The sequence below is a fragment of the Danio rerio genome, chromosome 6 (genome assembly GCF_052040795.2).
Source record: "Danio rerio strain M-AB ecotype USA chromosome 6, GRCz13ab, whole genome shotgun sequence".
In the NCBI taxonomy this organism is placed as follows: Eukaryota; Metazoa; Chordata; class Actinopteri; order Cypriniformes; family Danionidae; genus Danio; species Danio rerio.
The window spans coordinates 29,496,216-29,513,549 of record NC_141026.1 but is presented as its reverse complement, the minus strand read 5'-3'; the positions used below and the strand labels follow the sequence as shown (position 1 = coordinate 29,513,549).

The 17,334-nt window shown below is 33.4% G+C and overlaps 1 protein-coding gene across 50 annotated transcripts in view; it reads right to left on the bottom strand.

Moving 5' to 3' along the window:
• Window positions 1-17,334, bottom strand: part of kif1aa (kinesin family member 1Aa) — a 117,684-nt gene that overhangs the window by 4,858 nt on the left and 95,492 nt on the right. For 40 of the 50 annotated variants that reach the window (XM_087257271.1, XM_087257275.1, XM_087257277.1 and 37 more), the window contains 10 exons: window positions 10,780-10,894; window positions 8,965-9,098; window positions 8,806-8,867; window positions 7,582-7,727; window positions 6,367-6,564; window positions 5,468-5,539; window positions 5,111-5,235; window positions 2,732-2,857; window positions 2,412-2,604; window positions 1,384-1,502 (listed from right to left, as the gene is read on the bottom strand). In XM_087257271.1, the coding sequence (XP_087113397.1) occupies window positions 1,384-1,502; window positions 2,412-2,604; window positions 2,732-2,857; window positions 5,111-5,235; window positions 5,468-5,539; window positions 6,367-6,564; window positions 7,582-7,727; window positions 8,806-8,867; window positions 8,965-9,098; window positions 10,780-10,894 (1,290 nt within the window). Of the gene's footprint in view, window positions 1-1,383; window positions 1,503-2,411; window positions 2,605-2,731; window positions 2,858-5,110; window positions 5,236-5,467; window positions 5,540-6,366; window positions 6,565-7,581; window positions 7,728-8,805; window positions 8,868-8,964; window positions 9,099-10,779; window positions 10,895-12,445; window positions 12,470-17,334 lie in introns of all 50 variants that reach the window. The other 10 variants (XM_087257272.1, XM_087257276.1, XM_087257273.1 and 7 more) reach the window with 1 other exon arrangement.

The window sequence follows — 17,334 nt, the reverse complement described above, 5'->3', positions numbered from 1 at the left end:
TATTTCATTTATGAATGAATAAGCATGTCTCATATTATATACATTGAATCAATTGATTCACCACCAAAGGTAAAGATATACTTCAAATAAGAGGACAAAAGGCAGTTTGAGAAGCTTGAGCGATGGTATATTGTTTTCAAACGTTCCAACACACTTCCGCTGCAGGACTTAAGAAAAAAATGTTTGCCATATTAATCTATAACTGAAATCTGAATATGCACTTCCTACTTGTTTTCAGTGAAAATCTCAGATTATGTCTGTCTGAGGTATTGGGCATGGTTAACAAAGGGTGCTTTCACACTTGGTTCGAATGCCTGGTCTGAACCACAGTTCTATAGTCCCCCTCGGCTGGTTTGTGTTCACACTGTCTTTTTTCCTTCTGAACCCCGGTACGCATGCATCATCAAGCTTCTGTTCTGTGTACAGCTGTTGCTAGGTGACGGCCACCAAAGCAAAGCACCAAAATGGAGACATCCGTATATCACAGTCATTCGGCTTTTACTGAAACTTTTGCTTTTGTTATCAAAACCAAAATACAGAGAGCCACTTGATTGTATCTGCCACAAAAATATTAAAAGTGTTCAGAACATCACGTGATGTCTGCAGAAGTTGTTTTTGGTGGAGACATTCAGACATTATCTCTGTATTTGCAATGGGTCAGTCACCCTTGTCTCCAAGGTACACAGACATACACACATGAATGAACTTTATGAAAACTAACGTTAGTTGTACAGTTGGCAATTCACTTCGATTTTTTGGTACGATTGCAGTCATGTCAAAAGTGAACCACACCAGAGTTCGAACAAACCGTACCCCAGACCACCTCTTTCAAGCGGACTTGGGTACGATTCACGGGTGCGCACAGGAGTATAGAAGACAACGTTCACACTAGCTAAACATACCAAACTCTGATGTCAAATGAACCCGGGTGTGGACCAAAAGAGCTAGTGTGAAAGCACCCATACTCAATTAAAACCCTCTAAATATCAGTTTTGACAGCTGTATGACAGCAAACAGAAATGGTGAGGAGAAGGTGTCTGTTAGGTTCTAATAACTCTCCCAAAACCCTTATTTTTCCTACTGTATCTTTCTGAATGAAACGTCTACTTTAATGCATCCAATCAGCTCGTGGTAGAAAATAATAAGCCACACCTACTGTTTTCTATAAATAAATAAAAAAGATTGCAGCTTCTGTTTCACGCAGACTTTAAAGTGTATGAAGCCTTTGTGTGCAGTGATGAATAAAGCACTGCTTATTAAATAGTCACTTCTAAACCAAGCAGAAATTTAGAACTGCATATCCTATTGACTGTATTTCACACACATAATTTCAACAAATAAAGGTAAATGAGACCACGTCTTTAGACGAGTACTCCACTGTACCTGATAGATCCAGCAAGCAGAGGGTTAAAGGCATACAGCCAGTCATGCATCTCCTTGTCATTACTGGCTTGAAGGAGTATCCCACGATGCTCTGTGCATACCGCAAATGTGTAGGGGGTCTGGAGTTCACAAAGATATTAAATCACAGCTCAGTCAATTTACTCAAATTGTGTTCATAAGAAGAGATTAACTTAAAAAAAAAAAATACCAATCAAAATATTAATTCACTTTGATGGTCCCCTTTAGACATTCTGTTAAGCAAAGTATAAACTAAAAGTATACAGTATATGTGAAGTAACTTGTCCTCAATCAGAGTATTAGTAGACTCTCTAATATCTGCTAAAATGTTATTTTGATGTTTCACCAGAAACATTCTGCAGACTAAGGAGTTTTGCAAGTATATCAACTAATTCTAACCCTAACCTAAATGTACTAATACACTTAAAGATATTTTAATGAGATAAATGAGCCGTTTTAATATTAAAATGTATATATTTAGTTAAAAAGGGTGTCTACAGTACCTTTGCATCTTTGAAGCACAAAAACGAGTGTTTTACAAATGTTAAATACCCCATTTTATTTTGGAAATACTGGTATTCCATTTCAGTATACAGACTGTAATATAAACTTTTGCAAAAGTTATCCACAATAACACTCTGACTGGTCTCCTGGACTATTGTGTATCATTGCCTGCTTTATCAAGCCCCTCATAGGACTATTATGCAAGTGGTAGACTGCACGTACAAATGCTGGCAAATATGTCCATGGCCAGTGAACATTAATAGTACCGAATTATGAATTTTACACTGTATAGTGTTTTTCGGATATGCAATAAAATTGCCAGTCTGGACGAGGAGCGTTTTCCGATTTTTAACTATTTTAAAACATTCACTATTTTTAAAACAAAAACGCACACGTGTATATTGCACCTTAGCTGACATATACAGTAGTTTTATTGTTATGTCTAAAGGGGACCAACAAAAATAAATAAATTAATTAAATAAACTAAATCTTTGAAGATGTTTGACCTTTAGCATGGCCTGCTGGTCTTCGCTATACTCCACTTGCGCTGAGGACAGGTTAAGAATGGCCCTTTCCACTGTGTCTCTGTCTGAGTTGTAGATGTAGACATAAGGCCGACGAACCACCACATATCTCTTAACCCAGCCATTACTGTGGGGCTCCAGAAAGTGCAAATAGCCTTTCTTTGACACAATTGGGCTGTTAAAGATTAAAAGAGAGAAGATGTTAGAATCAGATTCCAAACAAACTACTTTCATAAATTCAATTGTATATATAAGCAAACAGCAGAAAGAACATGAGTTCAGTCTGTAATTTTAATTTATACCTGACACGGATTTCCTGAATGTCTGGCACAAAAGTGCGGGTTCTTGATCTGGGCTCTTGAATCTTCTTACCATCTGTTTCAGAGTCAGGATTAGGGCTCACAGCACGAGATCGGGGTGTTGGGGGTCTACACATATGAGCAGTAAGAATATAGATGTGTTTCATTTGGAGTAATATTAGACAGACAGCTTTAAAACAAGACTTCAAAGTAGAACTTCTTAAACATCATCCTTTAAAATGGGTGTAATTTATGATATGACAGTCCTATTCCAGCTTTTTAAGCAGAATAGTTAAAAAGTTAAGAGACCACTTTAAAAGTTAGAATCGTTTCTCTGGATTTGCAATTAATAGGTGCATGTTCTGAGTAAAATTTGTGATTTATTTCACAAACTGCTAATAATATGTCCTCAAAAGTTCAAATAGGAATGATATTTGATAATTCAGATAATGTATTTGTAGAAAATGACAATAGGTTTTAATAATATATATATATATATATATATATATATTGTTTAAATGAAAAAAATATACAAATACTCAAATGACTGTTATTGAGTAGTTTTTCTAAGAAATTGTACTTTAAGTAGTTTAAAATGTTCTGCATTTGTACTTTTTTACTGCACTGTTTCCTTCAACCTGCACTCCCAGCTCTTTTGTTGTCAACAGTAATTGGCTACACAGTAAAAAATGTTCACTTAACTTAAAATTTTAAGGCAACAAACTTCAGGACATATTTGAGTTTGCCCAACTTAAATCGAGTCAAGTGCAGTAATTGAGTTGAAAGTTGAGTCAACCTAAAAATGTCCTGAAGTTCATTGCCTTAAAACTTTAAGTTGAGTCAACTTTTTTTACAGTGTAAGTAAAATAATCAGTCCCATGACTCCAGTCCAGTCGAATTGCTCATAGCCAAAATAAAAAAATAAAACTAAATTAAAAATTCACACCAGACAGACTAATGCTTTGTAAATGCAACGGACAGGTACAGTGTGGAAGTATTAGAAGTGTCCAAGAACAAGCACAATTGTTACAGGCAACAACTATTTAAACTGCATTTTTAAACAATAACTAAATACGTTTTGAAACAAATGCACCAATTGTATTTATTCTGTTGTTTGCAGCATGAGCTTGGTTTGCAGCGTCAACTGCTGGACACTAGTAGCTTGATAATCAGGGTTCAATGTGCATAACCTAATCATTAACATACTGTATCATAACTGTTAGTTCTTTGCCTCTTAGTTTACAAAGATTTTGCCAAGGACAGTCCATGAATGGTAACTATAATAACTTACACTCAGAAACACCATTAAAAGTAGTGGCACTGATGAAAGCTCCATTTCTAATATGTAGGTGTAACCCACCAGTTCTATACTACTCACTTGCTCCAAGCTGGGATCGAACCTGCGATTCTTTGCATGGGAGGCAGTTGCTCTAACAAGGAGGCTAAATACCACAGCCTCTATCACAAGGGTATGAGAACTTTATATAGTATTTAAAACAGATACTCTTATTGCACTACATATCTTTGGGTGAGCAATGCTACTGTCCTTTTACTGGAGTATGATTTTTCGGTACTCTTTCCAACACAATACAGCTCTCCTCAGCCATTCAAATTAAAGCTTTATTAAGATGTGATTGATATGGTGATGAGTTTGACTTGAAGAATAAATTAAGTCTTTCATTCAATCTCCTTCTCTACTGCATAATATTGCAGCACCACACAACTGTATAATATAGTTGTAATATAATGTTTGCTTGCTTTGGCATTTATAGGGTTAATATTGACTTTATTCTTCGCTTATGGGTGAGTGCAGCCATTTGAATATTTTTAGCTCGATACTTCCGGTCTCATTCACTTCCATTTATTTTTAGATGTTAAAAATGTTGCAAACTGATATTTTCTTATTATATTATTCTGCTTTGTCTGTATTGTCATGAAGACACTTGTTTGAAGAGCAACAGGTTTTACCGTTTTTTGTTGTTTAGTATTCCTAGTCATTTCTCCCATAGGCAACTGATTATAAAGTTCTAAAACAATTGCAAAAATGAGCACACTTCCACATTGAAGAATAAGGTCAATAGGTATATTTCTGGATGTGAGAAGGCTATTCAGATAGGATTTGTTAAAAAATGTTTATCCCATTTGGCATTATAACCCTAAATAAATGCATCTATGAGAAATATCCTCTGTTTTGTCATCACTACTAATAGTTAATTAAAAAAAATCATAGAATAACACGATATGTAACAGAATAGTTTATTTTTCAGTAGGAAAGTGGTCAGAAATAGTATTTGATTTGTGTTGAAGAAATCCACTTTAGACTGTATTTTTTATTTCTTTACCTAATTCTGAGAAACAAAACAGTGGTCGTTGAGTACTGACCTGAGATCAGTGTTGTGAATGTATCGACTCTCCACAAGTGAAGGACATGTGGAGGAGGGTGTGAGGGTGCTTTCGGCACACACTGAAGCAGAGTCTTTCAGGAGAGTCACTGACATCTCACTCAACTGCAACACATCACAGAGAAATCAGTCAGTAAACTTCAACGTCCTGCTCTCATGTGATTATTTCTGTTGGTTTCTGCAGTAGTAAACACTGTCATGTTTGTTTTTTTTAAAGTTCCACTTTTTAATGCAGTGTATTCTTATGTTCTCACTGGTCTGAGATCTCGATGAGTGTATTAGTTGACAGAGGAAAATAAAGTGTTAAAAATAAGTGTAAAATGTTGTAAACCTTTACCTTGCTCTCACTGGCGCTAACACACACATGGCTGTAGTCCCTGTTAAATGTGTGGTTAAGCAAACGCAGACACTGTTGGGATAATAATACAAAGGGAATTTTAAATGTTTTAAAAAAAAAGTTTTTTTTCATGATTTTCTCAAGTCATTGCTGTATTGTATTATACATTTTTACATTTTATTTAATTTTTAATTCGGAGGAAAAATAGGCATATTTTTATCCGTAGTTAAATCAAAATATTATAGAAAATGTAATATTATAATATAAAAATTTTATTATGTAAGATATGTAAAATATGGTAACATGCTGCATAACTGTCTTACAGTAAAATACAGTTCACATTACAGTTAAATACTGTTACATTTACAAAAATCATTTACAGTGTATATATAAAGATTTGATGAATAATATTATAACTTAGAAAAATTTGATATATTATATATATATATATATATATATATATATATATATATATATATATATATATATATATATATATATATATATATATTTTTTTTTTTTTTTTTAATAATATTTGGATTTTACTATGGATTAAAAAATACATACAACGTTTTTTTTCATTAATGATGGTATATACTGGATGATCCAGGAGTTTTAATTGTTTTAAAACACATAATGTACATAAACCATCACAGAATAAGATATAAATAACCACATTTTGAAAATTTCAGAAAATACTTCCAAGGTGATGATATGCATATAACAGTTTTTGTTTTTAATTCTGAATAAAAATAATAATAAAAATACAGGATGAATATGACAAAAACACATAAATAAATAAAAAAAATCTTATTAAAACTTTTTTTTTATTATTATTAAATTTAAATTAGATTCCTAAAAAGTCTTCTTTTGGTTAGCCCTATAGGTCATTGATTCACCTTAGCAGCCAGCTCCCTCTGCCTCTCATTGGGTGTGTCGGGGCCGGGGCCGGGGTTGTGGCCCAGGCCGAGGTGAGTGGAGGGGGAAGAGGACTCGGTTAGATCCTCACTCCCGCAGGACAGCAGCGACTCCTGGCCCAGCAGCAGGGTGGACTCCAGCTTCTCCCTAAGGAGGAGGTAGTGTCTGGTTTTCTCCACCTAACATACCAAAAGAAAATGAATGAACATCATGAGTTCTCAGATCCTCAATAAAATTGTAACATTTTCACATCAATGAACACTTTATCACCAGGCTTTATTCATATTCTAGCTGGTTCATTTGATTTAAGGTTCTATTGTTTATCTACTGTTTTCACACGACAACTGCATTTTTTGATAATGGGTTGTACTTCTTGTTTAGGGAACTTCCATGTTCCAAAAGAATTTAAATAATCACTTCAAACAACAATGGCTGTACTACAAATAATCCAAAAACAGCAAACTGAGTGAAACGTATCTTGGGTTTTGTCTGTTATTTTCATCTGTCATAAAAGTAACATTATGCTAGGAATTTTTACTTGATAGTATCACAACCTCATAGGTGGCCAAAGCCTTTTGAGTTCACTGGTGTTTTGTTCCTCCAGACTAATCCATCTTTGTATTCCACACAGTTCAGAAACATTTTACCTATTAATTATTAATATAGCAACTAAAGCCTCATTTTATGTTTTTGAGGTCATTTGTGGTCTGCTAAAAGATGAACTAATAATTTCACCTCATTGTACCCAGATTTTAAAACACTTCACTGATTGTTTTAAACAAAAGTTACTCCCCATAGTTAACATGCAAGGCTGGGAAGTTTTAAAATGTATTTCACAACAGATTACAAAATAATGACTTTAAAAAGTCATTAGTACCATTTTTCATTACATTACATCTAAAACAAATGAATGGGATTCTGTGCTATTTCATGCTACATTACAAGCAACACACTAAACATCTCATGTCTCAATTCTAGCTCTCGGCCTCCCCAGAATAACCTGTCTAAATCTGCGGTGGAAGATGTTCCTCTTTTTAATAGCATAACTTTTTGCTCTAGCTTTTAACAGAAGCAAGTGCTGGTTAGTTTTTATAGCAGATCTAGCTCAAAGAATATAAAAAACAGATTCACATTCTATTTACAATAACAAAAACTCTCAAGCAACTTGTCGAGGTTTAAAAAGCCTATGCTGTCACCTCCTGCAGGAGGCTCAATTTCTCCAGCTCCCACTGATGGTCCAGGATGAGGCTGTCACTGCGGGGCCGCCAGCCAGCCAGGTTCTCCTCCCCTCGCACATAAGCCACCGACGTGTCCAGCACCCTCCTGCGCCGCCTTTGCATTCCTGCACATTTAGATGTCATTTTATCAACAGAACTTCCTACGATTTACAGATTCAGATTTTTATTGATTCTTAAACAAAATGCCAAATAGAACGCAGTGCAACTGTATAGAATGAAACTTTTACCCATATTAAAAAACAACCCAAACTTATCCTCAACCCTAGGGCCTTGAGGTCTTAACTTGGTCATAATTAAATATAAAATAAAACCTATGATAGTCAGAAAACTAAATACATTTTTTTTCTAAAAATAAATGAGGTTAATGAATCCTTTCTTACTAACCCATCCTATTCTAAATGCCATGGTCAGAATATTTACGGTCAGATTACTTGCACCAGTTTTATGAGTACTTGCACCAGTTTTAAGATAAGATAAGATCTAATAAAAATAAGATCTAATTATATCATAGCAAACCTCTTTAACATTATTAATCAGCTTTTGAGTGACTGATCAGTTTTGTCAGTTTCACAGCTCTGACCTTTTTTTGCAAACTGTTGGCTAGTTATTTTATTTTCATTCGATTACTTTTTATTGCTGCTTTCAGTAGTATGGCAATACATGTGACGTAAAATGTATTTAAACTCACATTGGTAAAATTTGATAGTGAATAAAGCACATAATCTTTATTTAAGGTGATTATTGTTGTCATATGCTGTTGATCTGCCTGAATTATTTGTCTACTAATAAATAAGAATAAATAAGATCCCAGTATTTTTGTTTATCTCAAATTTTATCCTATGTCTGTCCCCCAACCTGATACATTCAAAATAACTTTGCTTGTTCAAACTACTTATTTAAAATGAGTTGAAACAACATACTTCTTTTCAATTTTTTTGGGACAACTTAATTGTGTCATATTCAATCCAATTTTAATTAACAATTAACAACTTGTGTTGGAACAACATAAAGCAATTTTGTGGAACCCAACATACAGTGTACAAACAATTGAGGACATTTGACTATTTAAAAGCAGGCAGATGTATTCATGACCTTTTGAGCAGATCTTCCTAAAATCTAAACAGTCACGAATCATAATGCGACTCCTCAGTGCAACATACAATGAGAAGATTGGTTTCTTACCTGGGCTCCCTGCATCAGCCAGGTGGCATAAACTGAGCTCATACACACCGGTTACACGGTTTCTACATGAAAAATAAGCAACAGAAAAATTTATGACTATACTTATAAGAGGAACACAGCAATGGAAATGTGCTCATCTGTTATCTAATGTAGTCGTACCCTTCAGACGGCCTTAAGGTGCCACTGCTGAAGAGGTTTCTGATGGAGCGAGATGCTGGAAGTTTGGCGTCTCTTGAGTGGAACACCATGCATAAGTCTTTGGTAATCACTGTGGGTTGTGTGCAGTTCTCCATCTAGGAACAGGAATATGTAAAATGATGTAAGTATGTAAAATATTTACAAATCCATAAAGCATAAAAGTAGGAACATACTGCAAGCAATTGAAGCAAATGGCGGTTAAAATAATCATAGATGGCTATTACCCACAAACAGCTGAAGCTTCCAGAAGCAAACATCTTATCTGTTTTAGAACTACAATTGATTATGACAAAATAATTAATTCATACAATTAATGATTAAATATTATAAAAAATACCAGACAACGAAAATACTGGAAATAAATCCTGCTGAAAGATCTCTACCGCGACAATTAATTTTTGAGACTATGATAGACAGATAGAGGATGGATTAGAATCATTTTTCAACGTTGCAATTTTTTTTTTTTAAATGAATCAAAGAATACTTGAAAAATGTACAATGGTTTCTACAAAAATATTATTTCAACATTGAAAACAACAATAATAAGAACACCAAATCATCATATACTGTATGGTTTTGATAGATGTTACTTTAATGTTACATTAGGGAGCTGTTGACATGGAATTGAACCTGATTTTGGTAAAAACCCAAACAATACAAACATAAAATTTGATAAAAAAATAAAATAATAATAAAATTATTTATGTGTAATAACAATGAAATGACACAAGTAGAAAGTGCTGAAATACTGAAATGTATTTAAATATCAAAATTGTTGCATCAAATATGCTCCTTAATTTGTAATGTATGTTGGATTCAAGTCAAGTGATTGGCTGGGCCATTCTACAGCTTGATTTTCTGTCTCTGAAAGCATTTTAGAGTTTCCCTGACTGTGTTTTGGATCAGTGTCTTACTAAAATGTCCACTCTGGTTTCATCTTCTTCATCCTGATAATTTAGATGTAGATGTGGACTGAAGCAGCTAATGTTCATTAACAATGAGGAAGGGCAAAGGCTGGCTGAATAACTACAAAGAGATTTCAGCTATGTCTGGGCTTTCGCTGCCTTTCTACACATCCCTTTCTTCATGTGTTCAATACTTTTTCCCTTTAATAATGCATAACTTAATGTGTAAATTAATTAATATTGTTTTCTTTGCATATATGGATTTCTTTAGTTGTTAGCAACATCCGGGGAAAATTTCAAGTCAACAGCACCTGGTGACGAGTTCAATAGTTCTTTTCATTATATATTTTACTGTATTAACTTATCACACAAATGTCAACTTCAAGAGCATAACATAAATCTTTCTAAAACATTTTAAACAATCCAAACGGAATATTTTTGCAAGAAACTTAAAATATACCATTTCTATTTCACTATTTAATCAGCTTCATGGAATAATAAATAAAGGTATGTCTTTTTTATCTGATTTCACTGACCTAAAGCAGGGTGGTTTGGTTTATTACAGAAAATTGTTATTATGTATGTATGTATGTATGTATGTATGTATGTATGTATGTATGTATGTATGTATGTATGTATGTATTTATTTACTTATTTTAGTACTTCCAGAACCAAGGCCACTAAAAATGCTGTTGTGTTCTACAGATCCACAAGGTTTGCCTCTCTTTCGCATATGTACTTAATTCAGCCATTCCAAATGCTGTGGGCTGTTTGGTAGATTAAATTAGCTGGAACTAAATCATGCAGGTCTGCAACTCTCCAAAATGAACGTCTCATCTCCCCATATGAATAAGTGCATGGCCTTGCTTACCTCCAGGTAAGCAGACAGAGTCATGTAGATTTTCTCTCCGTAAGGAGTCACACGGTTTAGCAGCAAAGAGTTGTGCATGGATGAATCCCAAGCAGCCTCAAACCGGTAGAATGTCCTATATTAATAGTAGAAAGCAAGCTTAAACATATACATTTCCAATAAAATACAAGATTATTATCATATGAACTTGTTAGAATTTTATAAATATTAAAGGGACAGTTCACCCAAAAATAACAATTCACTCATTTTTCACTCACCCTCAAAACCTTTGACAAAACCTTTGATATTCTTTCTTCTTAACATTAAAAGAGATATTTTGAAGAAAGCAGAAAACCTGTAACCACTGACTTCCATAGTAAAATAATAATAATAATAATTAATAATAATAATAATAATAATAATAATAATAATAATAATACAAAACAGTAACAAAACAAACACTATGAAAGTCAATGGTTAAAGGTTTCCAGCTTTCTATAGAATATCATTGTACGTGTTCAACAGAGAAAAGACAAGAAATAAAGACTGACAGGTTTGGTAAAGGGAGGGTTAAATTATGACAGAATTTTTATTTTGGGCGAACTATCTCTTTAAAAGAAAAAACAGTTGAGTTTTACATTTTTTAAAATCAATTAATGTGATATCGGGGGCTGACAAGAACCCTTTTAGCTTAGCTTAGCATAAATTATTGAGTTGGATTAGACCATTAGCATCTCTCCTCAAAATTTCAAAAAAGAGCTTTGATAATTTTCTTTTTTGAAGCTTCTCTCTTCTATTATGTCATGAAAAGTTGCTCCCAATGTGTAATAATCAACGAACGTTGCTGCCAAACCCAATGTAAGTACACAATGTAACTACAGAAGGGTCAAGCTTTCAATGGGAAAATTATTAATTCATCTATTCATTCATTTTCTTTTTGGCTTAGTCCCTTTATTAATCCAGGGTCGCCACAGCGTAATGAACGGCCAACTTATCCAGCACATGTTCTACGCAGCGGATGCCCTTCCAGCTGCAACCCATCTTTGGGAAACATCCATACACACTTATTCACACTCATTCACTACGGACTATTTAGCTTACCCAATTCACCTGTACCGCAAGTCTTTGGACTGTGGAGGAAACCGGAGCACCTGGAGGAAACCCACGCAAACGCGGGGAGAACATGCAAACTCCACATCGCCAGGAACATTGTTTAAACTGTTTTGGGATTTATTTGGGGGGGAGATGCTAAATGTCTAATCAGATAAAATGATTCATGCTGAGTTAAGCTATACTAAAATGCTCCTGCCAGACCCAGAGATTGGTTAAATGATTTAAAAAATGGTAAAACTAACCTATTTAAATCTATGGGACTCATTATACAAGCCTATTTCTAAAAACAAAAACAAATTTATTAAATGCAAAAGCAAAACACTTAATAACAATGATAAACTTTGATAAAACATATCATATTGTAAAGACATTTTAAGAAAACAAAAGTGTGGAGCAGACGACATATACAGTATGCACACAACAAAACACTTCATCAAAAGATATGAATACTGCCACCAATGAAATAAAAACATTAACACCAAGCAATAAAAACGACAAAAATGAAACAATAATGATGAGAGACGAAAGACGTGAACATTGAAGAAGAGAGGCAGGTAGAGGGGGACACTAATACCTAGAATCAGTCCCCAAGGAAATGCTTTAGGTGGAAGGAAAGAATCAATGACAGATTTATAGGCAAGAGTTCAGAGAGGCCAACTGCTGTCTTTGGTTATTATTGAAGCATATAGTAATTTTGTCTCAATGAGGGATGTAATTGCATTTCCTTTCAACTCAATCCACTCTTTACAGACCTCCAGGAAGTACAAACACACAAGTATTGGCCCAGAATTTCATGAGAAAGTACTACATGATAACAGTATGGGCTGCCTGTTGTACATAATTTATATTCACCTTGTTGAACTTCCAGTCTAAACCCTGCTCACTCTGATAAAAGAAAAAATTAGGTCATAACCTGTTGGAATGATCACAGATTGGATGCACTTATATTTCTGGCCCTCAGCCTGTTAAAGATCTTAAATCTCTAAATGCCTGAGTCAGGCGTGCTGTACATGAGAGGAGCCGAACGTTTCTGAGGAATGTGATAGATGAGCTTGTGTGCTTTAGATGTTGAGTGTTAAAGTGAATGGCCCGGCATGACCCAGTGGGCAGCTTTGAGGCATGGAGAGAGAAAAGGAGTGGAAGAGGTCCTGGAAATTTATTTGTTGAAAAGATAAAGAGAAATAAGAGAAGGAGATAAAGGGGGAATCTCAAAAGTCACTATGGGGTTGCCCACATAGAAAATTCCTCTTTTTAATCAACCAAAGGTAGCAGAGTTAGTTAACAACAGTAAGTTCTTAAACCACCCAAACATGCAAATTTGTCATAATCTATTTCTGTGGGAACATATATACAGTTCTAGGATACAGATAAATTTCTGGCATACATGCAGATATTATTAAAGAAGATTATCAGATATTATTAGCCCTGTTGTTATCCTGCAGTTATTAACCTGTTTTTTTATGCTTTTAAATTTTCCCTAATTTATGTTTGAGAGTTTTTTTAACACATTCCTAAACAGAATAGTTTTAAGAACGTCCCACTTTATATTAAGTGGCCTTAACTAATATGTACTTACACAGGAGTTAATAGTTTGTTACAATGTACTTATTGTGTAAATACATGTATTTACTGTGTACTTATGCTTGATTAAATACCTATATGTAATTACATCTGTAATTAACTTTTGTATTTACATTTGTAAATACACTGTAGACCATCCCTCACACCTTAACCCACCCATAAACCTACCCGTACCACCAAACCTGTCCATAACCCAACCTCTATCCCAACTCAAAAGCACCACAAGTGTTCTCAAATACATCATAAACACAGTAAGTACATTGTATTTATTTTCTGATGCAAGTACATAGTAGTTAAGGACACTTAATATAAAGTGAGACCCTAATTTCAAAAAACTAATTCTTTTGCCTTTGCTATGATTACAGCACATAATATTATACAAGATATTCTATGCTGGTATTCAGCTTGAAGGGCAAAAAAGAAAACAAAAATACTTGCAAAATTCTGTTCAGTTCCTACCATTGTAAGGAGCATTAAAATGGGGAGATGAAGATGTTTTGTCTATTCTTGAGCCTTAAAATGTTATATGTAGGAAATCTAAACACATGTAAGAATGGATGAAAGCCTTGGACATGTGCCATTTTGTTAACTGACTTCACAGATTCTGTTCTTTAGTTTGGAATCTGAATGTTTAGCTTATTCTTGTATTGTAAATCTAAATAAAAGCATGCTTGTTTGTGTTTCGCTATACAGTGGAAGACACCTGTATGCTCCAATGTTGTTGGGTTTGCAATATTCCTAAATTTCTTCTGTTTTTCAGCAGAAGTAAAAAAATAATAATAATAATTAAAAGTAAGTAAAAAAAAAACAATTATTTAACAATTATTTTCAAAAATAGCTAAAAAATACATTGTATAGGTGAAAATAAAAGAAAATATGTAAAAAAAAAAAGTAAAGATCATCTTTCATTATGTTTTTTTTTTGTTTTGTTTTTGTAAATGTCCTACTGTAAATATACTGATAAAAACTTTTTTTTTGTTTCACAATATGCATTTCTAAGCACTTGAAATGTTATTTTTTCCGTTTTTCTAATAGTTGTAGATTGGACAAATGTCTATCCTAGCTTTCAAATTTGAATGTTTTATGTTTGAATGTTTTGGTGGTTTATGACCTCATATTTGCAAATAATTGTTGACAGGGATTAAATCACTGATGACTCCTTTGATTAATAACTAATCATTTATGACTTAATTTATTAATACAATCTTATTGATACAGTTTTTATTAGTTTCTGGTGTGGCAGTCATTAATCAAAGGTTTAGTTTTTCATGAATTATAGATTAAATTCATGAAGTTTTCATCTGACCATTTTATAAATCATTTTAGTAAACCTATATTGATTTTCCCTTTAAAAAGATTAATCCTAAATGATCATTTATATAAAGAAAATATTAGTATTACTATTTTAGTCAATGGTGCCTTGGTTTTTGTATAATTTGGTAATAGTTTATTCTTTAACTATGTTTTAAAATTGCCTTATATTAAAAAAACAAACTACAACATAAAAAAAGAGTTTTTTTTGCAGTAATTACAAGTAAGATCCATTTATTTATTCTAACAATAAAATGAACTAAAGATTTTTTTTCTTTTATAGAATGCAAAGGTCCCATGAATGTTTAAGATTCTTTATGAAAGGACTTACAACACAATAAACAACTAGGGATTCTACAGAGTAGCGATTCCTTTCATGAGGATCGGCTAATACTGAGAACCGATTTTGATGCTTTAAGTTTATAATGCATAGTGTGACAAGTAAGCGGAGATCTCTCCTTACATAAGAGAATAAATGAAGGATGTTGCATATAATTCCTTAAACATTTCTCTTATAACCTTTTTGGTGTATTTGTGTCATGATCAGAAGCAGCTTTACAAAAAAATAATAGAAAAACAGAATAAAAAATGTACTGCAACTAATTTTGGGAAAAAAATTGGAATCACTGCTAATGATGGAAGAATTCAACATGAAAAAGTCTGGAGTGCACATTTGATTCTCGCAGCCATTACTAAACCATTCAAAAGATGCACCTTTTAAATAGAAAAAGTGTGTTCGGTGTGATCCGGCCCTTACTCTGCCTAAACTCATAAACAAACACTTGGGACCAGTTCATGAGATCTGCCATTAGTGAGTACTGATCGAGTCATGAAATGTGATTATCAGCCGATACCGATCTCTGGCCGATCGATCGGAGCACCCCTATAAACAACCTTTATTTAAGACTAACGTTTTTGAAACATAAAACTATTACTTAAAACTTCTACATTATTGGATTACACATAAAGGGCTCGTGGACCATTAAAGGACAGCAACACGCTGTAAAGACTCAGTTAACTAATTATACTATCTAGCATTCTAGATGTAAATAAGGTTCTAAGTCACTCCATCCCAATGACGGCTGTTTGTAAAGTTCCATTAAGTGAGAGCACTCAATAATCTCATTTCTGATGGAATTGTTCACTCCTAAATAACAACATAAATTAAGCTTACCACACCAAGCAAGATGAGAGATTGTGTGAGGATAATTCCATCCTCCCATTTACACATGATAAAAGACATTTCCTGTTGCTTTTACCTTCCAATATTTCTTTCCCTTAATTTTCTTATATCAGCCAAGCCTAACTATAACTCATGTTCTTGGCAAAATAAACAGCAATACTTTCCGTATTAAGTTTATTGATTCTGCTTGTATCGAGGACCTAAATAACACTGAAAAATTGCTCAGTGTGCAGGGGTAAGAAAGCAAGCATGCTACCACTGAGGTAATGCTTACATGGATTGTTGAGCTGCCACCCAGGCTGCTGGAAATGAAAACTGTTTTCCGTCACATAGATGGGAGACTCATTGGACAGCAACTACACTTGAGGGTGTTGTTTTGTGGACAGTGCTTACAGAACAGTTGACAAGGAGACAAGTTTGTACTACGAAAAAATATGAAATGCTTTAAGGAGTCATGTTTACATTTTAAATTCCAACAATAATAATTAGCTGCATATTTTTTATATAAATGACTTTTTTTTTTTTGCCACTTTTCACTTTTTTTTAATTTAATGATTAGGTTTACTACTGAGGTTTACTAATGATTAGATAAACTACACACAATAAAAAATGACTTTTTCTGCTTGTTCAAACTATTCATTTAAAATGAGTTGAAACAATACAATTTCTAAACTGTTTTTGGGACAACTTAATTGTTTTGTGTTGAATGGACTTAAACTTGAAAAAGAAAACAATTTAGTTAACTTAATCGATTTGCATTGGGACAACATAAAGGAATCATGAGGAGCCCAGCAGTTTTTTTTTACATAGTTACAATGCCTGTTAAGTCCTTTTACACTATTTAGACTAGTGTAAAAATACAATACTTAATGGTTAACTCTAATATACAGTAGCATAGAGGGTGAAAAATGATTTTTAAAATAAAATCTTACTTTTTTTTATTGCCTTATATTAAAAATGAATTATGATTTAAAAATCCAATTTAAATAAATGTTTTTTTTATCTAGAAATGCCAAGTAAGAATAATTTATTTATGCAAACAATAAAAAAAAAAATCTAAGGTGCAGTAGTTGATTGTCTTTAGAAAAATTTTGTTGTGCTGGTTGAAAGTCTCTATAGTAATGATTAATGTAAATAATCTAAATGTATTTACAGTATATGTATTTTATATTCTGGGTGAGGCATAAGACAAAAAAATGTTTGTCCAATTAAATATTGTTGTGCCGATAATTCCCATAATTCTGATAAGTAGCCCAAACTGTCTGTCAGCAAATGTAGATTTGTACAACTGTGCATCTCTTTGTTCATGCAGATCCGCCGATGCTCATTTACATGGGCCATGGTCATGTGGACAGCAGTAAAAACAAATGCTGAATCAAAACTTTTAA